General features: G+C 45.1%; 1 protein-coding gene across 15 annotated transcripts in view; it reads left to right on the top strand.

The window, feature by feature from the left end:
- The window catches only part of LOC121459396 (GATOR complex protein DEPDC5), a 124,494-nt gene extending 100,415 nt beyond the window's left edge, over positions 1-24,079 (top strand). For 8 of the 15 annotated variants that reach the window (XM_041669107.1, XM_041669106.1, XM_041669115.1 and 5 more), the window contains 9 exons: positions 753-830; positions 1,574-1,706; positions 5,981-6,113; positions 8,543-8,770; positions 13,013-13,182; positions 16,143-16,314; positions 19,677-19,737; positions 23,137-23,219; positions 23,360-24,079. In XM_041669107.1, coding sequence (XP_041525041.1) covers positions 753-830; positions 1,574-1,706; positions 5,981-6,113; positions 8,543-8,770; positions 13,013-13,182; positions 16,143-16,314; positions 19,677-19,737; positions 23,137-23,219; positions 23,360-23,652 — 1,351 coding nt within the window. In that variant the 3' untranslated portion in view covers positions 23,653-24,079. The remainder of the gene's footprint in view (positions 1-752; positions 831-1,573; positions 1,707-5,980; positions 6,114-8,542; positions 8,771-13,012; positions 13,183-16,142; positions 16,315-19,676; positions 19,738-23,136; positions 23,220-23,359) is intronic. The other 7 variants (XM_041669109.1, XM_041669116.1, XM_041669110.1 and 4 more) reach the window with 2 other exon arrangements.
- The last annotated feature ends 2,206 nt before the right edge of the window (positions 24,080-26,285 follow it).

A 26,285-nucleotide genomic window follows, 5' to 3' on the forward strand; every position in this document is an offset into this window, starting at 1 on the left:
ATATCAGTCTTGTGCCTTGTTTTACATATGGTAGCCCCTCACTATCCTGAAAGACATGAACAACACTGTCCCTGTTTTCAGGTAAAGAAATAAAAATCAAGAAAATCCAGGGGTCCTACAGCTGATTAGTGATAATTCTTAGGTTCCTTCCTATAAGTTCTCAACTAAATTATCATGCTGCAACTCTTTGATTGGCCTAGGCTAAGTAACATGTGAGAGGCTGCAGGCAAAATCAGAGCAGCCTAAGTCTTCTAGAAAGCAATATTAATGGAGGTAAAGATGTGTCTCTGCTTAGGAGCTGTCATGCTCTTCAGAGGACATAAGCTGAGTCCCAGTACCCAGATAGGTGGCCCAGGGCTGCCTGTAACTCAGTTTCAGGGGATCCAGAGCCTTCCTCTGACTTCCACAGGCAAGAATATAAATAAAAGAATAAAAATGAAAGAGAAATGTGATTGAGAGGGAGATGCTTTTTTTAAAAAGGGTGCTGTGTTTAGATACAAAATCACTTTTGCCTTTTTAAAATGTGTATACATACTTGGAAATAGGAATGCATTGTGAACTAGCCTCTGGATACAACAATCCAGAATTTTCCCTGATTGTCTTCAGTTTCAATACTGTCCTGGTATCTGACTCCAGAAGAAGCAGAGGTAATGTGGGCTAGTTTCATGTAGAGGAAGAACACTTGTTCACCACAGCCCACAGCACTGAAACCAAAACCCACTCTTTTTGCTTTGTTACATTCTGTGTCACAGCGCTCAGCAGCACGCAGCAAGCTCTCTGACATCATCCTCTACCCTGGTGGAGATTCTGGAAGCCATGAAGCATCCCTCGTAAGTGACTAAGCACATTTATGAAGCAAGGGCAGAAGGTACCTGAGGGAAGGGTTGCCATGATGGTGTGGGTGGGTAGATTACACCTTACTCTGCCACTTACCATCTGTGAGATTTGGACAAGTCACCTGACCTCCCTGAGCCTCTGCTACCTTGGTTATACAATGAGATTTTGTTTGTTTGGTTTTTGTTTTTGTTTTTCAAGACAGGGTTTACTCTGTGAAACAGCCCTGGCTGTCCTGGAGATCGCTCTGTAGACCAGACTGCCCTTGAACTCACAGAGATCTGCCTGTGTCTGCCTCCCCAGTGCTGGGATTAAAGGTGTAAAATGAGATTTTTTTTTTTAAGTTACATATTATGTACTGATTTGTGAGGAGCTGTATGCCACAGTATATGTGGAAGTCAGAGGACAACTTGCAGGAGTTGATCCTTTCCTTCCAGATGTGGCTACCGGAAATTGAACTTAAGTTGTCAGGTTTGGTGGCAGGCACCTTTATGTACTGAGCATTTTGCCAGTCCTTACCCTGAGTTTTTACACACATGATTAATGAAATGATTAAATTCTTACATGAAGTACCTAGTGTAATGCCTGACAGATCATGGAGATTTCCCTCAGCCTAGGAGTTCTATGGAGAATCCTCCTTTCAGACAGTACATGCTCTTGTGGAGAGCCCTTACTTCTCATCTTTTCTTTTTCCTTATTGCCGCTGGGCACGTATTTCCTGCTTGCTCATGGAATTCAGGACAGGAGTTCAGCTGCTCTCTGAGCAGAAAGGCCTTGCACCCTGCTGCTTCATCAGTGCTGAGGTGGTGCACTGGCTGATGAACAATGTGGAGGGGGTCCAGACGCAGGCGATGGCCATCGACATCATGCAGGTGAGACAGCGGGGAGGGCTCTTCTGCCCAGATCATTGTAATGAGGGTCTGTCATGGAAGTATTCAGCCATGACAGTAAAGAGGCTTTCAGGTTGGGCTGAGGCCTGTCTGGAGCTAATGAAAGGACAAGTCTCCTTGCAGAGATACTTTGAAGACCTTAGGGTTAGCCGCGGTAGCACAAGCCCCCTACAGCACTGAGGAAGTGGAGGCAGGAGGATCATAAGCTAGAAGCCATCCTAGTCTACATGGTAAGACTCTGTCTTAGAAATGTATAAACAGGTCACGTGCATGCACGCGTGCTTTGACTTTAAAATCTGCCAGGATTTATTGTCTGCACTGACAAATTCTGGACAGAGTCTCTATGTTCTTGTCCCTCAGATAAATATCTATGAAGGACTTCCTTCCTTCCTTCCTTCCTTCCTTCCTTCCTTCCTTCCCTCCTCCCTCTCCCCTTCCCTCCCTCTCTCTCTCTCTGTCTTTATTGATTTTTCGGGACAGGGTTTTTCTGTAGCTTTGGAGCCTGTCCTGGAACCCACTCTGTAGACCAGGCTGACCTCAAACTCACAGAGATCCGCCTCTGCCTCTGCCTCTGCCTCTTCCTCCCAAGTGCTGGGATTAAAGGTGTGCTCCCCAACCCCAAGCCCAGTTTTGTCCTGATTATGCCTGTGTGTCCAAGTCCCAAGGCTGAATTCCAGGTTCTGCATCAGAGGCTTCTTCACATAGTAAGTAGTACAAGGCACCAGACTTAGGAATCACTTCATCTTGTGTGTTTTGTGCCTGGATGGGTCTCCCCTAAGTGCTCATTTCCATATACACATAGTAGACACTTAGGATATTATTGCCAAGATCAATTCACTGTTGAGTGAACTAAGCAGAGGAATAAATTAGGTCAGGTTGACTGAGCTGGTTCTAGGTGTCCTGTCCATACTGAGGCTTATAGTAGAAAGCCGGATAGTTTGTTGGCCAGCTGTCTTGTCATCATTGCACTGGAAACTTAATAACTATCTGAATAAGAATGTGGCTGTTGTTTCGCTCTTTATAGGCCTTGACACGCTATTTTACATAGCTTTCCCCTGGTAAACCCCATCTCCTTGAGAATATAATCTTTTTATTGATAAAGTGAAATAAGCTGGAAGTACATAGATCAACATGGATAAAAATGTCAGAAGCACGCTATCAATAACAAGTTGGTAAAATACTAGGATTATTTAAATTTAAAATACTGTAAAACACCTCATTCTCATGTCAACACATATCTATATAAAACCTTTTTAAAAATATTTAGATACATAAAATAAACATAAAGTAACAGTAACATAAAATAAACAAATCTTGGGACTGAAGAGAGATGGCTCATTGGTTCAGAGTTCTTGTTGCTCTTCCAGAGGACCAAAATTTGGTTCCCAGCATCCACATCAGGGGGCTTGCAACCACCTATGACTCCAGCTCGAGAGGATCCAATACATATAAATAAATCTTTAAAACAAATAAAACAGAAAAACTTAAATATTAAAAACATGCTTGAGAATATTGCTTGTATTAGTTCCGTTGTGTATACATACCACATTTCTTTATGTAGTTCTCCACTGGTGAACACTTCATGTGTCTTTAACTCAGCTTCTGTGAATGGCGCTGCAGTAATCATTGCTGTGTAGGTGCTATGCTATGCTGCCTTGGGGTCCTTTGGGTAAATCTCCACAAGTGGTGTAGCTGGGTCATATGGTGGACCCTCCATACGGATTTCCACGGCTGGAGTAGGTTTCGTTCTCCCAGCAGTGTATAGGGTCCTCTTTGCCCTCATCTTTTGTTACTTGTTTTATCAATTTTTAATCTGTGTTTTGTGTGTGTGTGTGTGTGTGTGTGTGAGTTAATATATGTATGTGTGCCACATGTGTGCAGATGCCAGAAGAGGGTGTCACATCTGGAATTGGGGTTACAGGTAGTTGTGAACTGCCATGTGGGTGCTGGGATTCAAACCCAGGTCTTCTGCAAAAGCCACCTTAACCACTGAGCCATCTTTAGAGAACCTTTGCCTGTTTTTCCTTATACTTGTGATTTTTTTCTTAAGATTTATTTCTTCTTCTTTGTGTGTCTGTCTGTAGGCAGATGTATGCAGGTACTCACAGAGGCCAGAAGAGGGTGTTAGGTCACCTGACATGAGTGCTAGGGCTGAGCGTGGGTCTCTTCAGCTCATTACCTCCTGCCTCTGCCTCCCCAAACACTGGATGGCAGGGGCGTGAACCAGACCCACTCATAAAGACTGCCTGCTCACCAGGGCAAGGTAGACTCTGTATGTAGTTTTTGTTGTTTGTTTTTTAATGTAAAACATTTTATGTGTCTGGGTGTTTTCCTTATTGTATGTCTGTGCACCACATATGCACCTAGTGTCCGTGGAGGCCAGAAGAGGAAGTCAGATCCCCTGCAACTGGAGTTACAGGCAGTTGTAAACTGCCATGTGGGTGCTGGGAACCGAACCCCAGTCTTCTGAAAAAAACAAAAAAACAGCCATTTTGGTTTGGTTTGGTTTTGATGGGTTTTTTTTTTGTTGTTGTTGTTTGTTTGTTTGTTTTGTTTTGTTTTTGTTTTTCGAGACAGGGTTTCTCTGTGGCTTTGGAGCCTGTCCTGGAACTAGCTCTTGTAGACCAGGCTGACTACCACCGCTCGGCTACACTTAACCATTCTTAACAAGAGCCATTGGTCTCTCCAGCCACTCCCCATGTAGTTTTAATTCATATTTCTCTAAACATCTTTTGACATTTATTGGCCATTTGTATTTCATTTTTTGAGAATTCTATGTTCATTTCATTATTATTTATTGATGGGGTTGTTTTATTTGTTGTTGTCTATTTTTTACCTTTAGTTCCTTTCAAATTTTAGACGTTAGTTCTCAGTCGAATGTGTGACAACAAAAGCTTTCTTCTGTCTGTGGGCCGCCCCTTCACTACCTGCCCTGTGCTGTGCACCCTGTGCTGTGCACCCTGTGCTGTGCACCCTGTGCTGTGCAGAGGCTTTCTAGTGCTGTTTGTAGTTTCAAGAGGTTCTGGTGTCAGTTGTTGGCGTTATTTACTGAGTCTGTTTCAGGGAGTCCTCACCTATGCCTAGCTAGATTTTAGGTATTTTCCCTGCCTTTTCCTCTAAGAGTTTCAGAATTCCAAGTCTTGCTTTAAAGCTCTGACCCATTGAGAGTTTTGTACAGAGTGAGATAGGAATCTACATGTGGAGATACAATTGTCCCGCACTATTTGTTGAAGACTGTCTTCAGTGGATTTTGTTTGTTTGTTTTGCCATCTTTGCAAAAATCAGGTGACTGTAACTGCGTGGGTTTCTATTTGGACCTTTTATTGTATTCCATCAGTCGGTGTTTTCTTGTGCCAGTGAGGTATGACAGTATAACTTGAAGCCAGGTGTGGAGATCCCTGTAGCATTTTTCTTTTTGCTCAGGATTCCATTGACTGTCTGTGCTTCCATATTTCCTAATTCTGTGAAGAATCTCATTGGAATTTAATGGGGATTGCATTGAGTCTATAAATTGCTTTTGGTAAGGTAGGCACTTTTCATATTAATTCTTGTAATCCATGAGCATAGGATTAAAATTTATAAGAAGAATTTGGTGACATATTTCCTTTTTTGTTTTTAGGAATGGTTTAAGACTCACTGGTCCTGGGCAGTGGTGGCACATGCCTTTAATCCCAGTACTCAGGAGGCAGAGGCAGATGGATCTCTGTGAGTTCAAGGCCAGCCTGGTCTACAGAGCTAGTTCTAGGACAGGCTCCAAAGCTACAGAGAAACCCTGTCTCGAAAAGGGGACGGGGAGGTGGGAGGGGAGCAGGCACACTGGTATTAGTTCTTCAAAGGTCTGGTAGGTCATCAGTGAGTCAAGATGACCTTGAGCCCTCATCCTCCCACCTCTACCTTCCCAGTGGGATTATAGGGGTGTGTACCACAACTCACTTTCCTTTAGGTGTCTCAGGAGACATTCCCTCAGATGAAGAGGAACAGACTGCCTAGCAGAATGTTAAATTTATTGAAGTTAGATGGTTATCTACTTGGAGTTTTTCTCTACTTTCTGTGTGTTTGAAATGTTTGATGAAATACATTAGTTTATAACTTGGAACAGGCTCATTTTCATATAGCATATTCTCGATGTCTAATGGGGACCAGCGGTGTGACCTCAGTTCTCTGGTCACTTACTGCCTTGACTGCTGTGCACAAGCAAGGGTTGCTTCTTTGAGATGTTACCTGTAGGAATTTCAGGTTTTCCTTGTCTCTCCTAGAAAATGCTGGAAGAGCAGCTCATAACACATGCATCTGGTGAAGCCTGGCGGACCTTCATCTATGGCTTCTATTTCTACAAGATAGTAATGGACAAAGAGCCCGATCGAGGTCAGAGCCAAAGCACATGCAGGGGCGAGTACTTTTCCTAATCTCTCACATCTCCATGCATCTTGAGCTCCATGTGTGGCTTTGTGTTTTCAGTTGACACCGACAGCCTCTTTCAGCATCTCTACATGTTTACACACGACTGAAGACAATGCTGTTTATTTAAAAAGATGATTTATTTAGCTATTTTAGAGAGAGAGAGTGTGTGTGTGTGTGTGCGCGCGTGTGAGTGTATGAATTCAGGTACCTTCAGAGGCTAGAGGTGTTGGATCTTCCTGGAGCTGGAGTTATAGACAGTTGTAAGACCTCTGATTTGGGTGCTGGGAACCAAACTAGTTTTCTCTAAGAGCAGCATGCACTTTTAACCACACAACCATCTCTCTAGTCCAGACAATGTTTTTACTGAGGACAGTGTTGGTGGAAATAAACCTAAAAGAGGCCAAGGTAGGGGCTGGAGAGATGGCGCAGAGGTTAAGAGCACTGACTGCTTTTCCAGAGTCCCTGAGTTCAATTCCCAGCAGCCACATGGTGGCTCACAGCCATCTGTAATGAGATCTGGTACCTTCTTCTGGCCAGCAAGCATATAGACAGAACACTGTATACATAATAAATAAATAAATAAACAAATGTTTTAAAAATATTTTTAAAAAAAGAGGCCAAGTTACTTGGGTTTTTTTTTCTTTTTTTGTTTATTGTGGGTTTGTGGTTTGTTTTTTTTTCCAAAACAGGGTTTCTCTATATAACAGCCCTGGCTGTCCTGGAACTCGCTTTGTAGGTCAGGTTGACCTTAAACTCACATAGATCTGCCTACCTTTGCCTCCCAAGTGCTGGGATTAAAGGCATGACCACCACTGCCCAGCAAAAAAAAAAAAAAAAATTGAGACTGAGTTTCTTTCTGAGTTTCTTTGTGCAGCTTTAGAGCCTGTCCTGGAATTCTCTCTGTAGGCCAAGGTGGCCTGAACTCACAGAAATTCGCCTTCCTCTGCCTCCAAGTGTTGGGGTGAAAGGCGTGCACCACCACCGCCCAGCACAATTTTCTATGGATCCTATGTTGATGCTGTAACTTGCACCTTACCTCCATTCTTCTGAGTTGGCTTTGATGACAGTGCGATGCCTCCAATAGTGCTTCATACTTACTGGGCTTCCAGTTCCCACATACTCCTTCAAGAAGACTACCAAGTCTACCTTGTTTTCCAAGTCATGTTTTAAATAGTCATTCTTTGGCATGGTTTCACATATACCCTCATACTACTTTTAATGATTTACTTTTCTTTGTGTGTGTGTGTGTGTTTATATGTGTACCCCATGTGTGTGAAGGTGCCAGCAGAGACCAAAAGAAGGTGTTGGATACCCTGGAACTAGAGTTACAGGCAATTGTGAGCCACCATGTAGATGCTAGGAACTGAACCCAGGTCCTCTGCAAGAACAGCCAGTGCTCTTAACCACTAAGCCATCTCTCTAGCCTCTTCCCTTATATTCTTTAAATCATCCCCAAATTATTTATAATAACTGATAGTAAGACACTGCTGTATTGTACGATATTGTTCAAGAAGCAAGAAAACTTTTGGTCATATTCAGTATAAATACTCTCCTGCCCCCCTGCAATAGTTTTGTGTGTGTGATCAAGTCTGTAACTGTATATATAGCTCATGAGTTCAGGAAGCTAACTGCATGTGTTTTTTTTTTTTTTTTTTGTTTACTGTGGTTCTGGGATCGAACTCAAGGCCTCTGCACATTAGGCAAACATTCTGCTACTTAGCAACACTGTAATTCCATCCCCTTTTAATGAAAAAAAGGGAATTCTCCCATGGGGAGCAATTTCTAACATAATTTCTGGCTGCCATGGCTCTGGAGGCACCAAGGATTCAAAGCAGCCTTCATAGTGTGTGAATTTCAGGTGCTTTAACTGGTCGGAAGAGACTGCCATATTGTGGTAAATCACTTCTTCATCTCTGGGTCCATACATGATACGGTATAGTTAGTGACATTCACTGTGTACTTTTGTTAATTTAGTATCGATTTTTACCTTCTATTAGAAAAAAGAAAACTAAAAACCCACAACTTTTTATTTCCTGAAATATTATAAAACTGATAAGATTTTTTAAATTGAATTAAATCTTATATAACATCAAATTAGCCTACATAACAAAAGCCATTCACAGTATTGTGCAACCACCACCTCTTTCTTGTTAGCTTTTACTGCCCAACTCCTCCCTTTCCAAACACTCCCTGAACAAGCAGTTACAGGTTCTGTTTTTTTATACAAATGTCGTCTGTGTGGTGACATAATAGGTAGGCTTTATACCGCTTCCTTCCATATGTGTGGTGACATAATAGGCAGGCTTTATACTGCTTCCTTCCTTAGCATCGTGTTTTATGGTCTATCTGTATTGCGCCATGTGTCAGAAAAGCAGCGTTGTGACAGGAGATCCTTTACTCCCCCTGCTTTTTCCCAGTGGCTATGCAGCAGCCCACTGCTCCCTGGCACACAACAGGAGTGGACGACTTTGCCAGCTTCCAGCGCAAGTGGTTTGAGGTGGCCTTTGTGGCCGAAGAGCTTGTGCACTCTGAGATTCCTGCCTTCCTCCTGCCCTGGCTACCCAGTCGGCCAGCCTCTTACGCGAGCAGGCACAGCTCCTTCAGCCGAAGTTTTGGAGGACGGAGCCAGGCAGCTGCACTGCTGGGTAAGTTCTCGACCAGGTTGGAGTCTGGGAATAGCAGGTGGTTGGGGAAGGGTAGTTACTAGACATCTAGCATGTAGTACAAGGACCTACTTAAAACCACCGGAAAATTGTTTATTTGAGAGAGGGTCTTACTGTGCGGTCCTGACTGGCCTGTCCACTTGCCTCTGCTGGATTTAAAACAGAGGCTCTTAACCTGTGGGTTGTGACCCCTTTTATAGGGGTCACCTAAGGCCACCAGAAAATACAGATACTTACATTAAGATTTATAACCGTAGCAAAATTACAGTTATGAAGTAGCGACAAAACTAGTTTATGGTTGGGGTCACCACAGCATGAGGGACTGTATGGTTTAAAGGCATGCATGTACCACCATGCCTAGCAAGAAAAAATATGTTTCTAAGTAAAAAACAAGAGTAAATTAAGGTATCTTATGACTGGGTGTGGTGGGCTTGCTTTTAATCCTAGTACTTGGGAAGCAGAGGCAGGAGGATCTCTGTGAGTTCAAGGACAGCCAGGACTGAAAAGAGAGATCTGTCTCAACACAAATACACACACACACACACACACACACACACACAGATAGTCTTTCTGGCCAGGCGTAGTTGGTGGTACAGATCAGTAATTCTAGCATTTAAGAGGCAGAAGCAGGGATTGTGAGTTTGAGGCCATCCCAGGCTGCATAGTAAGGCCCTATCTCAAATAACTAACCAATTTTATTTATTTGCTAAATAAATAAACAGGTCATAACCTCAACATTTGAATTCTTCCTCAGAAAAAACTAAGATGACTTACGGAAGAGAAACACCTGAGTTTCACCATTGCCTGTGACTTGGTTGGGTTTTATTTGTGTTTTACTGTTGTTTGGGGCTTTTTGTTTGTTTGCTTGTTCTCTTTTTGTTTGTTTGCTTGTTCTCTTTTTTTAAAACTTGTGATTCTCCTTTGGAGGTAGCAGCAGAAAGCTGTTTTGAAATGTCTAATGTTGATACATAGACCTTTGCCTTGGCCTGTTGTGGCTCCCACTTCCCATCCTTATCCTGTGTCACTGAGCTGGGAAGCTACAAAGCCACCTGAGAGTCCTGCAGATGCAGTACCACATGCCTCCCGCTCAGGCTCACCTGAGAGTCCTGCAGATGCAGTACCACATGCCTCCCGCTCAGGCTCACCTGAGAGTCCTTCAGATGCAGTACCACATGCCTCCCGCTCAGGCTCATGCTTGGGCCTTCTTCTCAGGTCTGTTGTGGCAGTCTGTTAGATCTCGGAGTCACGAGAGACTGTTGCATTCCTCTATCCAGACTGATCCCTGAACTTTTTCCAAAGCGTTCCTGATGAACATGGAGCTAGCTTCTTTTTGAAAAATTCCTTCAACTTGGCACTCGCTGTTGAGACTTGCATCATTGTGAGGAAGCCCTAGTTGTGAGGGCTCAGCTTCAGTGTTCCTTCTCCTCTAGTGATGCTGATCTGCTCTCCTAAGTCATTAATAACCCCCTAAAATGCTGAGCTTGTTTCTCTTCTGGGCCTGTGCATATTGATTAGACTTCCCACGGAGCTGGCTCTACCTTTGTCCATACTAAAAGCCTGCTAGATGCGTCTGCATTATCAAATCTTACCCTGGAAACACAAAGCCAGTGATAGAGTGATTTCCACTTGGGTGTCCCCTAGACTCTCCTATTCTGCACTTAACAAACCTGATAATAGAAGATGTTCCAATCACTGCTGAGGTTTATCACATGCCTTTGGTTTTGTGACAGAGGTCTTTTTACCTGGAGGAATAGGTACATAGTGTGCAAGTCCAGAGAACACAGCTTTCTTTGATGTGGACTGTTGAGTAAAGGGTTCCTGAGAGTGTCATAAATCAGGAACATGAAGTCCAGACAGAACCTAGCTTTAATGAACATTTTAGTATCAGAGTGACCAGTAAGGGGACCAAATGTGCCTCAAGTGTCCGTCAAGCCACGGATAGGCCTCACTTTGAGCATTAGTGAACCTCATGTCATAAGCTGGAAAGCAGGCTTAATGGGAACAGAGAAAAGCGGAGACACAAGTGACCAGAGGAGAGGCCATAAGGGAGTCTATAGCCCTTTCTCAGCCACGTGGCCACGTGTTTCCTGCCTGGGCTGCCATTTCAGTTTGCAGACAAGGAAGCAAGGTTTTCAGAGACATGCGAGCGTGGCTGGAATCACAGGCGCTTGGCCCTTCCAGCTCCAAATCAAGAATGTTGCCCATTCTGCCTGTTCTAGTATCAGGAGAGTATCATTCAGTGCCCTTGCTCATGCTCTCCTGCCTTCCAACAGAAGCTCATTAAATTTGTTGACTTAGGAGCAAAACCCAGAGCCTAACTGACTCTTTCAGAGAAAGAAAAATTGTGAGGTGGGGCTGGAGAGATGGCTCAGAGGTTAAGAGCATTGCCTGCTCTTGCAAAGGTCCTGAGTTCAATTCCCAGCAACCACATGGTGGCTCACAACCATCTGTAATGGAATCTGGTGCCCTCTTCTGGCCTGCAGCATACACACAGACAGAATATTGTATACATAATAAATAAATAAATATTTAAAAAAAAATTGTGAGGAGTAGGGATATAAGAGCAGATCCTGATTTATAGAAAACCTGGTGTGCTGAGTGTGGTTAGTGTCCACTGAGGTCAGAGCCCTGACTGACATGTCTGCAGTGGGATAGGCTTCATTGTGAGCTCCCATTTACTGAGAAAATACTGTAGGACTAAGGCCTTCCTAGGATAAAAGCAGAAAAGTCATGCTTAGCCGGGTGGTGGTGGTGCACGCCTTTAATCCCAGCACTCGGGAGGCAGAGGCAGGCGGATCTCTGTGAGTTCTAGTCCAGCCTGGTCTACAAGAGCCAGGACAGGCTCCAAAACTACAAGAAACCCTGTCTTGAAAAACTAAAAAAAAAAAAAAAAAAAAAAAAGTCATACTTCCTCCTCATTGTAGTCTAGGCTGTTTTTCCCTTGTTCTGTTTGTGGGTCACTGATCCTGAAGATCTTAGGTACAGCCTGGTTGGGTGTCTGAGTTTATGATCCTAGTTAAGATGACATCTCTCTCCCTTGTACAAGAAGGGATGGCTTGACTAAGGAGTCAAACTGCTTTATAATTGGCTAAATCTGGCTTATGGTTTGTTTATAACTGACCCTTCTACACTGTTCTTGATTTTAGTGTGTGTGTGCATACATGGAGGCTACAAGAGGACACTGGGTATCCTTGTGTATCACTGTGTGACTCTCCAGTCCTTTGAGGCAGGATCTCTCCCTGGGGCTTGTGTTTTCTCAGCTAGGCTGCAAGCCAGCAAACCTCAGTGTCTCTGTCTCCTTTGGAGCTGGTTACAAGTATGTGGGGGCACTGGGATCTGAACTCCAGACTTCATTGATTATGCAGCACTCTTTTTTAAAAAAAAAAAAGATTTTATTTATTTATTTTGTATACAGTATTCTCAGTATTCTGTCTGCATGTATGCCTGCAGGCCAGAAGAGGGCACCAGATCCCATTACAGATGGTTGTGAGCCACCATGTGGTTGCTGGGAATTGAACTCAGGATCTTTGGAAGAGCAGGCAGTGCTCTCAACGACTGAGCCATCTCTCCACCCCCGCAGCAAACACTCTTAAGTGATAACCTGTTTCTCCAACCCCCAGATTGTGTTTTTTTGAGATGAGGTTTGACTACGTAGCAAGATGTCCTCTAACATATTTTTCCTGCCTCAGCCTTCTGAATGCTAGCATTATAGGTTTAAACTACAATGTGTGGCTATAATTAATTTTCTTAAAAGGATTTTTAGCTCTCCAGTACAGCTGAACAAAGACTCCCCATAGGTCCCCTGCTCCTCTCACACCCAGCCTCCTTCACTGTCAGTCCCCACCAGAATGACATTTGTTCTGATCCACAAACCTACATGGATGCACTATCATCACCCAAAATCCACTATTTACTCTTGGTATTGTATATTCTGTGGATGTGTATAAATTTAAGGTGGTATAATATACAGAGTATCTAGAATTTCATGTGTTTTTTTATAAAGTTTTATTGAAACATATCTGAATCCATTCTCATATTATCTAACAGCAAGCAGAACAAGATTTTTGTGGACTCCTAGATTGTTAACTAGTGATTTTCAGAGATAGGAAGCTCTATTGAACACTTCTGCAGTTTCATATTTATGGTGCTTATTCATTCTTCTACATTGTCCCACTCCTGTGCCTCTCTCTGTGTGTCCCCACCCCCTGCTGCGTGCTCACACAGCTGCCACTGTCCCAGAGCAGAGGACTGTGACCCTGGATGTCGATGTGAACAACCGAACCGACCGGCTGGAGTGGTGCAGCTGTTACTACCATGGAAACTTCTCTCTCAATGCAGCCTTTGAGATCAAGCTACACTGGATGGCGGTGACTGCCACAGTACTCTTTGAGATGGTGAGACCATCACCTTACTTTAAGGCAAGGGGGTGCTCTTTAGAGGCTCCTGTTGCTTTCACATAACCTTTGACCTTAGAACATTAAACATAGAAATGCGGGGTTTAGATTGGTGTTTCTTCGCCTTGGCATTACTGACTTGGGGCCAAATAATTATCTGTTGTAAGTGATGTCATGCCCATTGTAGCTTGTTAAACAACATTCTGACCTCTGTCTATTGAATACCAGTAGTGCACCACTGGCTGTGCTAACCAAACATTTTCCAAAACTTGGAACCACTGGTCCAGAATGAAAAGCAAATCTCTGTCTCTCCCTTGTGTCCTGGGACTTCCATCTAAAAGCAACCATCACTATATCCATGTTTAAAACACTACAGGGTTTCTGTGTGTATATACAAGACAGATGGTAAGCTGACCATGGTGGCTCACCCCTAAAGAAAAAAATGTCTCAGCACTTGGGATGCTGAGGTAAAGGATCACCACAAATTCAAGGCCACTCAGCTACATTCTCACATCTCAGATCAGCCTAGAATTCATGCTGAGGACACACTTATGCTCACATGCTGGATGTATAGTATTTACATTGGGTTTTTTCTGTTACTTGTGTATCTTCCATACCAAAAGAAATAAATCTCCCTTTTTTACTTGTTGGATTTAAATTTTTTTACCTCATTGTTTTTAATGGCTACAGAATATTCTAGTATTTATTTATTCCATAGTTTGCCTCACCAATTCCTAGTTGGCAAATACCACATTTTAACTTGCTGTTCCTCGAACAAGGGTGAGTTTGTCTTCTGGGGCATTTGACAGTATTTACAGATATCTTTGTCAACCCCACAACAGGGGAAGAGTTGGATGTATTATTAGCATTTAATGGACAGCAACCAGAGTGTCCCTCAATGGAGTCCCTCAAAGAAGTAACTGACCGACAGTGTCCCAAGTGTTAGCTGGCCTTGCCTGTCTTCTTTCTGCTAGTCTATCTTGGTCATCTGTGTATGCTGTGCTGTGAAGCCAACGCAAACCACTGCCCATCCCCAGCCAAGGCACTCCTTAGCTGTCAGTGTCTTCTCAGAGCCCTCCTTAGCCGTCACCACAGCCTGCTCCTCCCTTGATGCTCACAAATTCAGCCCTCCAAACTAGAGATTTTGACTTTACTTTTGTGTTTTGGGTTTTTTTTTTTTGATTTTTTATAAATTTTACTTTGTCATTTTGTGTGTATGGGTATTTTGCCTGCATGCATGCCTGAAAGAAGATGTTGGATTCCCTGAAACTGGAGTGCTGGGAATCAAATGCAGGTCCTCTGGAAGAGCAGTTAGTGCATTTAGCCACTGAGCCATCCCTGCAGCTCCTGACTATTGTGTTTGTATTCGTGTCTCTGAAGGAACTAAGAGTAGTTGTCTTCTGTTTTTGCATGTATGTAACATTTACGTATGATGTATGTCTAAGTGTTTTCTGGTGCATGCATGCATGTGCAACAACCACACATGCAGGAGCACAAGATTGCAGACCCATGCTTCTGCCCCAGCCTTTGTAAAAGTGGGTCCCAGGGCCTGGGGAGATGATAGCTTAGAGGTTAGCACTGGAGGCTCCATTCCTAGCACCCATGTGGCAGATCAGAACTGCCTATAACCCCAGTTCCACACACACACATAAGTGCTCTGGGTATTTAAAATCAGATTCTCATGCTTGTATATTAGATACTTTACCAACTGAACCGTTTACACAGCACCTTTTAAGTTTTTAAAGAATTGTTTATTTAAGTCAAGCTACGGCTAAACTGTATCTTTTTTATGGATGGGAATCTTGATATAGTGCCTAGAACCCTGGCATAAGTGGTCATCCTGCCTTAGCCACCCAAGTAATTGGGACTATGAATATGTGCCACCACCCTCAGCCTGTATCTCTCAATGCTTGACTGAAGAAGAGGAGCCCAGAGTTCAGACAAGCCTGGACAGCATTCTGACACCCTATCTGAGAAAAAAAAAAAAAAGGAAAAAAAAATGTATGTCGTTCTCATCAGATGGCACCTGTATGCCAGAGCCACATCCATGAATTCTTGTTTCTTTTGTTTGTGGGGTGGAGCATGCATTCTCAGGAGGATAGCCAGGACCTCGCTCTGGACGGGCACTCCCATCACTAGCACACACCTTTAGCCTGGGGTTTCTATCGTGAGGTTCGGGAGGGGGGTGTATTTTGGTTTTTTGGTTTTTAATTTACCTGTGTGTGTATGGACCATATGGTCACGATGTGGAGGACAGGGGACAAGTCGAGGGAGCGGTTCTGGCTTTCCACTATATGGCTTCCAGAGATATAAAGCTTAGGTCATCAGCATTGATGGCAAGTGCTTTTATGAAACACTGAGCCATCTCACCAGCCCACTGGTTTAGTTAGTTTGTTTTAAATATCCATTTTATGTTTTTTAAACCATATTTTAAAAAACCTTACAAAGTCCCCTGAGGAAACATTGGTTGTTATTTACAGGAAGATAGTTTTGGGAGTTCCCCAGAATGTTCTCTCCTGTATGCAAGAGCTGGTCACTTGGCAAGAAGCTGCCACAGTCATCTCCCACCCTACATCAAATATCTGTGGGTTATTTTCTTATTGGATACACTGAACTTGCTACGCAACAAAATAGGAAGATTCAGCCTTTGTCCTGTGACTTTCTGACATTCCACAGAATAAGGAGGGTATTAGCTATCATAAGTTAGTTCCTTGCAAAAGAAACTGAAGATGAGAAGCTAGGGCCCGGAAGAGCAGCTGTGTGCTCATTCAGTTTCTCTAGCGCTCACTAAGAAGCGAACTGCGCTTGTTCCTGACAGGGCTGGCTAGAGCCAGAGATCGTGAGTGAGCAAGCATGCCTGCTGGTGCGGATGCTGCCACTCCGGCAGGGCTGCTTTTTGGAGGCATTTTCTCTGATCTAAAGGAACCTGGAGATGATGCTGTTTTTGTGCTTCCTTCCAGGTCCAAGGTTGGCATCGAAAAGCTACCTCCTGCGGCTTCTTGTTAGTCCCAGTTTTGGAGGGTCCTTTTGCACTGCCCAGTTACCTCTATGGCGATCCTCTGCGGGCCCAGCTCTTCATCCCACTCAACCTCAGCTGCTTGCTCAAGGACGGCAGCGAGCACCTGTTCGACAGTAAGAGCTACTCCCTTCTGAAGGGGCTGTCTCCCTGAGTCCGACCCCTATCCAAGAACAGCCCCCTGTGCTCTCTCATAAGTAGAATCTAGATGGAAAATGGAGAGGTTAGTAAGAAACAGAAAGCAGAAGGAGACTGACCATCTAGAAAGAGAAAAAGGATGAGTGGGAAGTGGGATGAGAGAGAGGAATGAGGAGACTTGTATGAAATGCCATAATGAAGCCCATCACTGTCCAGTGAACATATGCCTGAGGAAAGCAAACCACAGAAACCACAGGCTGGTTAAGAGAGCCATTGACAAAGGGTGAAATAATCTGGATTGTAAACAGAGGTTTCTCTGTCCCACCCCGTCCTGTAGCTACTTCTAAATAATAACTCAGAGGCTTAATACTAATTACAGGAGTTTGCCTATAGTTCAGGCTTATTACTAACTAGATCTTACATTGAACTTAACCCATTTCTATTAATTAAGTATTGCCACATGGCCATGGCTTTTACCAGTCTACTGACAGCATGTTTTTTGAACAGCTGCTTGTGTCTCCCTCAACTCTGCCCTTCTTTCAACCCAGTTTGGCTTTTCCACCTTGCTATAGGCCAAACCAGTTTTTGTTATCAACTAATGAGAGCAATATATATTCACAGTGTACAGAAGTATTATCCCACAGCACTGGGCTTTTGCCCTGGATTTTTTTTTTTAATTTTTCAATTTCATTTTATTTTATGTGTGTGAATGTTTTGTCTGCATTTATGTCTGTACACTGCATGTTTACCTGGTGCCCACAGAGGCCAGAAAAAGGAGTTGGATCTCCGAGAACTGCAGTTCTGGATGGTTGTGAGCTACCTCGAGGGTGCTGGGAACCAAACTTAAGTCTTCTGCAAGAGCAGCCAAGACTCTGAACCACTGGGCAGTGACTGGGTAACCTGGGACAGATTCCTTAATGCTTCTGAGCTTTGATGTTTTTTCTTGTGTATGCTGGCTGGAGCCTATCTGCCAGCTCTGGAAGGCCAGAGTGAAGCCGGCAGTGGAGAGAGGTTTGTGCACTGTCCATCTCCACCCCATTGCTCTGCCATGTCCTGTGTGTTCCCAGTCACCTCATCACCCGCAATGATCGTTTGAATTTGAGGAGAGTCTTTGGCATGCTAGTCCATGCAAAAAGGCCCTACAGAGGCCATCAAAAACCAAACAGGAAACATTGCTCTACTTCCTGTGCAAAGCTGGAACCAGCTTTGTAAGTCCCAGGTTTCCTGGAGACAGCGCTGGATCTTGAGGACTCAGATTAGACCCCGTCCTTCTGTGAGGAAGGGAGCACAGGGACCACCCTGATGTGCCCTTTACCCTCCTGGATGTTGAGTGCTGTTCCCCATCCACACCTGCCATTGCTATAACCAAGCACTCCTGCAGATGAATGCATGAATATCTCCTAAAAAGCTCTCTATGCATTTGGGATGACATTTTCAAACGCAAAAGGCTGCAGCTGATGCTCATGTGCCAGGAGTTATCCGACAGAGAGATTATAAATGTGAAAGACACAGCTTGGGTGTAAGAGAAATATTTTCTTCCCACTTGCTTGTAAGTTTGTGTTACACTAGACGGCAGAGGGTGAGGAGGGCTTCTAGGTAGGGCAGGCTAAATTTAGTAATCCTGTGGTTTCTAGTTCCAACAGTCTGTACTCTCCGCTTACAACGCAGAAGGCATTTTTTTACCTGCGCCCTGCAGTCCCTCTGCATCGGCGGCCAGAGATTCTGAGCTGCACAGAGCTTACAAAATCCTTTGCACACATAACATTCTGTCTGCCTCACAGCATGGCTGAGGAGGACCATTTGTGCAGTCCCGAAATGGGAGTGGTTATGATCCTTCCAAAGTTTTAAACCAGGCAGCTCCTTGTATTATTGTCAGTACCTTGAGGGGCTACAGTCACCTTACAGTGTCCAGAGATGCTCTCCTCGTTGTAACAGGATTACTCATGGGGCTGGCATAGAACTGATGGTTTCCCTGCCAATTCTGACCTGGTCTTCTAACTCATCAACTTCAGTTGGTTACTATGGTAACAGAGAAAAGTCCTAGTTTAAAGGAATAAGGACCCAGATCTAAAATTCAATTTTCTAGATTCTGTGTCTCCTCTTTTCTTCTTATCTCCACTTCTCGTAGCAGTTGAGTCTAAATCTTAAAATCTGGCACAATTGTGATGTGTGTGTGTGTGCGCGCCGGCTACTTGTGTGTCTGTGTCTGTGTGCCTATATCTGTATTTGTGTGATTGTGTATATGTGTTTGTGTGTGTGTGTGTATGTCTGGGTGTCTGTGGGGTATGTGTATGCATGTGTATGTATCTGTAGTTGTGTTTGGGGGACTGTCTCCAATTTATTTGAAATAAAGTTCTAATTATGGACAAAGTAACAAAGCCACCGCATCCCTAGTCTCTGGGTTGTCTATACTGTTGTGGGGACACTCAAAACCTCCATCCAGAGAGCAATCCAGCTCTGCTTCCTGTTGCTGTGTGGCAGAGTGCTCAAACTTCCCTCCTCCTTTCTGCATTTAGTCCTCAGCAGCTGCCGTGTGGAAGAGGAGACTGGAGCAATTCAGTCAGTGATGGAGGAGCAAATTCTGCTCTGTTCTCCCCTCTGCAGCTGATGACTTCTCAAGAATTTGTTTTATATTTATTTACTTCAATTTCCCTACCTCTAAAATGGAGCTTGTAATATTGTCTTTCTTTGCAGGGAAATGGAAGATTAGTGATATTAGAAACATGGGTGGGCATTATTTTCAGAAGTAGCTAATGTACACTCCAGATTTGTGTTCAGTATACTTTCAAAGCCAGGTCTAGTGGTGAATACCTGTACGTACAGGCAGGAGTATCGGGAGTTCAAAGTGATCTCTGGCTGCCTAGAGTTTGAGGCCTGCCTGGGCTATGCGAGACCTGTCTCAGAAACAAATAAAAATACTGGAGTCTTTTCAGCTTTAGTTTTGTTTGTTTATTGAGACAGGTTTTTTGTGTTACAGGTCTGACTGTCCTAGAACTCACTTTGTAGATCAAGCTGGTCTCAAACTCACAGAGATCCGCCTGCCTCTGCCTCCCAAGTGCTGGGATTAAAGGTGTGTGCCAACACTGTCCAGCTTCTTTTCAGCTTTTGAATAAGACATTACATGAGCCTCATTCTGATGCTTACAGTGGCTCCCGAGAACTACACCTTTTTAGACTGTGGGGGAGCTTGGGGGGGCAGGGATTATAGGGTATGCGGCTGTCCTTCCTATAACTTGTTCAGAAACGAGAGACAAGAATTGTCAGGAGCAATGAAGAGAGCAGTGTGAGTTTATTACAAACCTTGTGATCACAGCTCAGCATTTATTCCTTATTCCTTTCAGGCTTTGAACCGGAAACGTATTGGGATCGAATGCACCTTTTCCAGGAAGCCATTGCTCACAGGTTTGTCCGTTAGCAAGAAGGAACAGTGACCAAATCAATATTTTTTCCAATAGCAGTTACCAAAATGAAATCCAGTTCATTCTGTTCCTGATCCCGAAGGATCTGTCCTTCTAGTGACAGACTCACTGCTCGCCTCCACTCAGCCTTGGAGATGGATGCTGCACTGCCAGTCCTGTGGCTGTTGCCCTCCAGACCTCATTGCTCTGTTAGGCTGTGAAGGGAGAGCTCTGTAAGTAACCAAGAGAGCCCGGTTATGCTGGGAAGGAGATGGTAAAGCCAAACATTGTAAATTTTGTCAGTAAACCTTCCCCACGTGTTAGAAAGACAATGGATGTTTAAAAGCATGGATGAGAGTCATTCTTTCTTAGCATTGGCTCTGTGCCCAAGGAGAAGCCTTTCCTGGCTGCTCTGATTAGCTGTCTCCTCCACCAGTGCAACAAACCACATTGTTTCCAAGCATCTCTCAGCTGATGTCCACTTGCTACTTCATGTTTGTTCCTCATGGTGAAACAAAGCCGCCTGTTGTTTCAGTGACCCTCTGCTTGACCCTGCACCCACCATTTATTCACAAGGCCTCGGGTCTCTAACCGCTCCCACCTTAGACCCTGCCCTAAGATCTGGACCTTACCTATGTGTTCAGTAAAGGGTATGGAATGGATGGTAACTAAAGGGTTATAGATCTGAGCAGAGGGAAGGCCTTCCTGCAGGAAGTAGACAGGTCTGGTTCACCCCCACTCACACTGCCAAAGAACAGTGGAAATCTTAGAGCTTATAGTCTTGCTTTTCTCGCCCCCTGGGTGTTTCTGGGCTCAGCTGGTAAATCTTCAAGAGACAGTAGCTTGGATGTCGCAGCTACTCACAGCTGGTAAGCAGTTCCTTGGCCAGTCACTATACTTCTTGACTAGGTGTCTCCTGGATGTGACCTTAGTTGCCAAATCAGCATTTTTCTTCTCAGTATCTTGTTCTCCTACTCCTCCTCAACCCAGGTCCTGGACATTTTCTCTAAACCGCTGCCCTTTGTCCTTCAGCATCTTTTCTAACTCTGACTTCTCCCATGTCTGCCCTGTGTGTGACGCAGTGGACTGCTGTGTGTGACCCTTTGCCTAAGCTCCGCCTCCTCTGCCCCTGTCAGCGACTATCCACCAGACTTTCTGCTCCCTCTATTTTGAATTCCTCCCTCTCTTTCTCTTTTTTTCCTCATAAGGCTTTACTGTGTGGCTCAGGCTGGCCATGAACTCCCAATCTTCTGTTTGTTGAGATTGCTTGCTACACCAGCACAACAGGAAATTCCTCTTTCCTTTTATTTTTAAAAACTGTAGACTAAGCTTTAATCCCAGCAGAGGCAGAGGCAGGTGGATCTCTGTGAGTTCGAGGTCAGCCTGGTCTACAAGAGCTAGTTCCAGAACAGGCTCCAAAGCTACAGAGAAACCCTGTCTCAAAAAATAAAACAACATGTTCCAGGACAGGCTCCAAAACCACAGAGAAACCCTGTCTCGAAAAACAAAATAAATAAATAAATAAATAAATAAATAAATAAATAAAACAACCAAAAAACTATAGACTAGACAAGTTTGTAGGCCCTTGGAGGGCAGAAATTTAATTCCCATTCATAGAGCCAGCAAATTGCCTTTTCCAGAGTATTTGTTCTACACATAGCTTCTATGCAGTGCAGGGACTGAGCCCAGAGCCTTGAAGGTGCTAGGCAAGCAGTCGTCCATCCACTGAGCTGCATCCCTGGTCCTGCTGTGGTTGTGTGTGGAGTGGAATCCAGGTGGAGATGTGACTCCGAAATGACACCCTGCCCAAAAAGGCCCATCTCAGAAAGGCTGGGAATGTGCTCCTTCCTCCCATAGACCCCCTGCAGTGACACCTAAGGGTTCCTTCTACTCAGTGACACCTCTGAAGTGACACCTAAGGGTTCCTTCTACTCATTCTGGGTAGTTGGGGTGAGACAGTACAACAGCTCTGCAGTGGATACCCCTTGTCTGCACTGCAATCCCAGCCTGCCCCAAATGGAAAATCACTTGGATGAATTGTAGGTTTTCTGAGGATTTGGGGGCTTTGGGTTTGTTTGAGTTAGTGATGGCTGCCCCTTGTAGAAGACTCAGATTTGGTTTCCAGCACCCGCCTTGGGCAGCTCACAACTGCCTGTAACTCCAGCTCCAGAGGATCCAGCACCCTCTTCTGGCCTCCAGAGGCGTGTCTACTCATGTGCACACTTACAGACAAGCAAGTACACACATACATATAATAAAAATTTTTAAATTAAAATTTTGTCTTAGGTTGGATATGTGGGTCAGTTGGTAGAATGCTTACCTAGTATGCACCAATCACCACGTTAAGCCAGGTACACTAGTGCACAACTGTGAGCTAAAACTCAAGAGGTAGAGACGGGAAGGTCAGTGGTTGAAGGTTGTCCTCTGCTAAATTATGATTTTGAGGTCAGCCTGGGATACCTAAGACCCTGTCTCAAAAGTAAATAATAGATGAATAGAAAGGGTCTTTACTGATGGTAAGGGAAAATGAGGCAAGAAGCCTCCAGTCCTGATGATCATGCTAAGTAAATCAGTTGGCTTGGTTGGAAAGCACAGAGGGAATCCAGAAGTGTCCTGTAGACAATGTAGGGCGCCAGCATAGAGCCAGCAGCTTGGATCCAGCACAGCGCTTCCCCAGTGAGCTCAGTCCAGGAAAGAAGACTCATTTTACCTCCTCTGTCACTGCCTTCATTACATAAAGCCCGCAGACACCGAGGGCAGAACTGGGCACATCTGTTAGCACGTCCTTTACAGCTCTTAGCAGGTGGGGCTAGGATGAATGTGCTTTATGGAAATAGAAAAACCAGGAATAGAACAAGCTATAGATAAGAAGTGGGACAGGACAAGTCACAGATGAGAAATGGCTTCTGCTCGTTTCCCATTTCTGGAGCACAGCACAGCCAAGGGCCTTTGATTGCTGATCCTCACCTTTAAGGAAAGTTTAGTTAAGATGCCTTGTCTCGTTTCAGCAAAGGCCATTAAATGCCTAGCATGATGACCGTGGAGACAGATGTGGCTAAGAAAACATAAGACAAGGGGCAGCTGTGGATTGGTGAGCAGCCTGCTAGGACAGATGCCACAGCAGGCAAAGTGAAGGTTTAGAGTGGGGAGGGCATGTGGGGAAGGAAGGTGCTGGGTGAGACGGAGGCTGGGTAGAGGGCTGCAGTCTGCAGTGACAGGAGAGCCAGGAGCCTCAGGGCTGGAAGGCAGGTGTTGAGAAGTGCTGAGGAAAAAGTAAGCAGCCTGCATGTTCCACACAGGAGGCTTTTCCATATTCCAGCATTGGACTGTCAGAATCTTAGCTGCACACTGCCCTGTTTCTCCAGCTAATGAGACCATGTGTGTGTTTCTGTCGTTACTATAGGTTTGGATTTGTACAAGATAAATATTCTGCCTCTGCTTTTAACTTCCCTGCTGAGAATAAGCCTCAGTATATCCATGTTACAGGTGAGAAACAGTGGGCAAAAAAATTGGGTGGGTGCACGAGTCCCTGCCACAGGCGCATGAGCCCTGCCCACGCAGGACCACCCCAACCAACTGCAGGTGTTCACCAGTGGTTTCTACTCAGGCCTGCTCTCTCCCTTCAGGAACAGTGTTTCTTCAGCTGCCTTACTCCAAGCGCAAGTTTTCCGGGCAGCAGCGCCGGCGACGGAACTCCACCAGCTCCACCAACCAAAACATGTTCTGTGAGGAGCGGGTTGGCTACAACTGGGCCTATAACACCATGCTGACCAAGACGTGGCGCTCTAGTGCCACGGGGGATGAGAAGTTTGCCGATCGGCTGCTGAAGGACTTCACAGACTTCTGCATCAACCGTGACAACCGTCTGGTTATGTTCTGGACAAACTGCCTGGAGAAGATGCATGCCAGTGCCCCGTGACACCAAGCTGCTTGACTTAGGAGGTTGTGGGCATTCTAGGACTGGCCTTCCAGTTAGGCCCCGGGCATCAGGCTGCTACTGTCAGTGAGCCTGGCCACTGCTGCTTTCTGGCCTTTGCACAAGTGTGAGTGAGGAGAAAACTGGAAGCAGCTGCTGCCACTACCACCACCCAGATCTCGCCATCATGTGCCCATGGCAGGGGAGGCACAGATTGTCCGTGGGAGGGAGTCAGTATCTGGGAATGGGGTAGGCAGCTTCCATTAGGGTCCTTTTCCTTTACCAGCAGTGGGATATTCAGAACAGAACCTCCCGATTCCTGCCTGGGAGCGTGCGTGTATAACATAATCTGTGACATAGTGTACCATTGGCTCATACCAGGTGTACATATGTGTACATAGAAGAAGCAAATAAAGTCGCCTACACAGTGTCTGTTCCCAGCCTTGTTCCTAGTAGCAGTCCCATCCTGGCTGGACAGGTAGCAAGAGGGCTTCAGGGCTCACTGGTCTGGAGTGTGGCTATGAATCAACTTGATAGGTTTCTTTTCAAAAGCCCTAGGGCAGGAGCAAGGATCCTTCTGCACAGGACTGGTGAGCAGGCAGTCCAGTACAATAGGAAGCTCTAGGCTGGCACCGTCAGACATGCCTTGCTAGGTGGTTGCACCAGCAGCCATTGTGGCATCTGACATGTAGAGGGAAGCTGCTAGCTCTAGCCACAGGGAGGGCAAGGACTGCAGAGCAAGGGGAGGACCTGGTAGGCATAGCTACTGCTTCCTCATTAATCGCACACCTTGTTGACTTACCTTCTTACCAGCTTTTGAACCCTTCTCCTCCTGGGCCCTTGCTACAGCTCCAGGTCTACTCCTCCTTGCCTTTATTACTTACATCCCTAGGAAACCTGACTTGTCTCTGGTTCATTCTGTTGTCCTCCACTAGAAGCTGGGTGGGGTTTTGTTACTTATTTTTTAAAGCTACTTGAAGCAGGTATTTTCAGAGACTGAGGCAGGATCCTAGAGTTCCAGGCCATGTTGGCCTCCACAGCGTATTCTGAGCAAAGCTGGGCTGTGTAGTGGGACTGTCTCCAAAGTCAATGGGCTGGAAAGATGGTTAACTGATCTTACAAAGGACCTGAGTTCTGTGCCCAGCACCCAGTGGCCACTCACAACCATCTGTAATTTGAGTTGCAGGGGGTCCCACACCCTCTTCACCTCTTTTGCCATCAGGTCACATGTGGTACACACTGTGGGCTCCTCAAGGCACTCCAGTGGCCAGGACCTGCCACCCACAGAACACTACTGTCCTAATGACTGGATCCAGCCTTCACCCTACAGAGTCAAGGACTTGAGATCCCACCAATCCCTGCCCTGAAAATCACCCTGAAAAGCTCACTTACCCCCAGGAAATGCTATATAAGCCCTGTCTTCTGCTCAGTTCTCTGCTGCTTCTCACCCAACCAGAGGCAGCCACCCTCCTGGGTTCTTCTCCTCCAATAAATCTCTGGTGTGAGGTTTGTTGTGCTGTGTTGCTTTGTGGTGTTCCCTGGCTCCTAACTGCCAGGAGACCTTTCTGAGCTGTAACACTTAAACACATATGTACATACAAACAAAACACTCATACAATAGAATAAAAATAAATCTTAAAAACAGTCAATTCCAAGCCAGGTGGTGGTGGCACACACCTTTAATTCCAGTACTCAGGAGGCAGAGGCAGGTGGATCTCTGTGAGTTCAAGGCCAGCCTGGTGTACAGAGTGAGTTCCAGGATGGTTGACAAGCATATACCAAGTGTGTGTACATCCCTGGATTCCATCCCCAGCTCTGATATATGAAAATAAACTTGGCATTAGAAAGAATGAGGGGAGCCGGGCGGTGGTGGCGCACGCCTTTAATCCCAGCACTCGGGAGGCAGAGGCAGGTGGATCTCTGTGAGTTCGAGACCAGCCTGGTCTACAAGAGCTAGTTCCAGGACAGGCTCCAAAACCACAGAGAAACCCTGTCTCAAAAAACCAAAAAAAAAAAAAAAAAAAAAAAAGAAAGAATGAGGGGCCAGCAAGAGAGCTCAGTAGCTGATGGTGCTTGCCCTTGAACATGACAATTTTTTCTTTTCTTTGGCGGTCCTAGAACTTGCTTTGTAAACCAGGCTGGCCTCGAACTCACAGTGCTCTGCCTGCCTCTGCCTCCCGAGTGCTGGGATTAAAGGCGTGCACCACCTAAGTTTACCATATGGTTGAGGGAAAGAACTAGTCCCAGAAAGTTCCCTGACCTCCACACACATGTTGTGGTACTCATGTATCCACATATATACCACACATGCACAGATTTAATTAAAAATTTTAAAATAATCCCTGTGCAAGGATGAAATGCAAATTCACAAAGAGTTCCATATTAAAATATATTGAAATATGTGAGGGCTGCTAGCGTGGATAGAAAATAGCAGGAGAGAAGCAGAATACAAACCAAACCAGTTTACAGCTCTCTTCAGTTACCAAGTCAGCCGCTTCCTGAGTGCTTGCTGTGCACGAGGCTCATCATACTCCACGGTGCCTGAGGAGAGGTGAAAGGTCTCCTGGCATGAGGCCCAGCCACACAGCTGAAAGGAATCTAGGCTAGGCTGCTTTGGGGGTAGCATGACCTGGTCT

This window comes from Microtus oregoni, unplaced genomic scaffold (assembly GCF_018167655.1).
Source record: "Microtus oregoni isolate MIOR12 unplaced genomic scaffold, Mior012 000019F_ref0000042, whole genome shotgun sequence".
NCBI classification, from domain to species: domain Eukaryota; kingdom Metazoa; phylum Chordata; class Mammalia; order Rodentia; family Cricetidae; genus Microtus; species Microtus oregoni.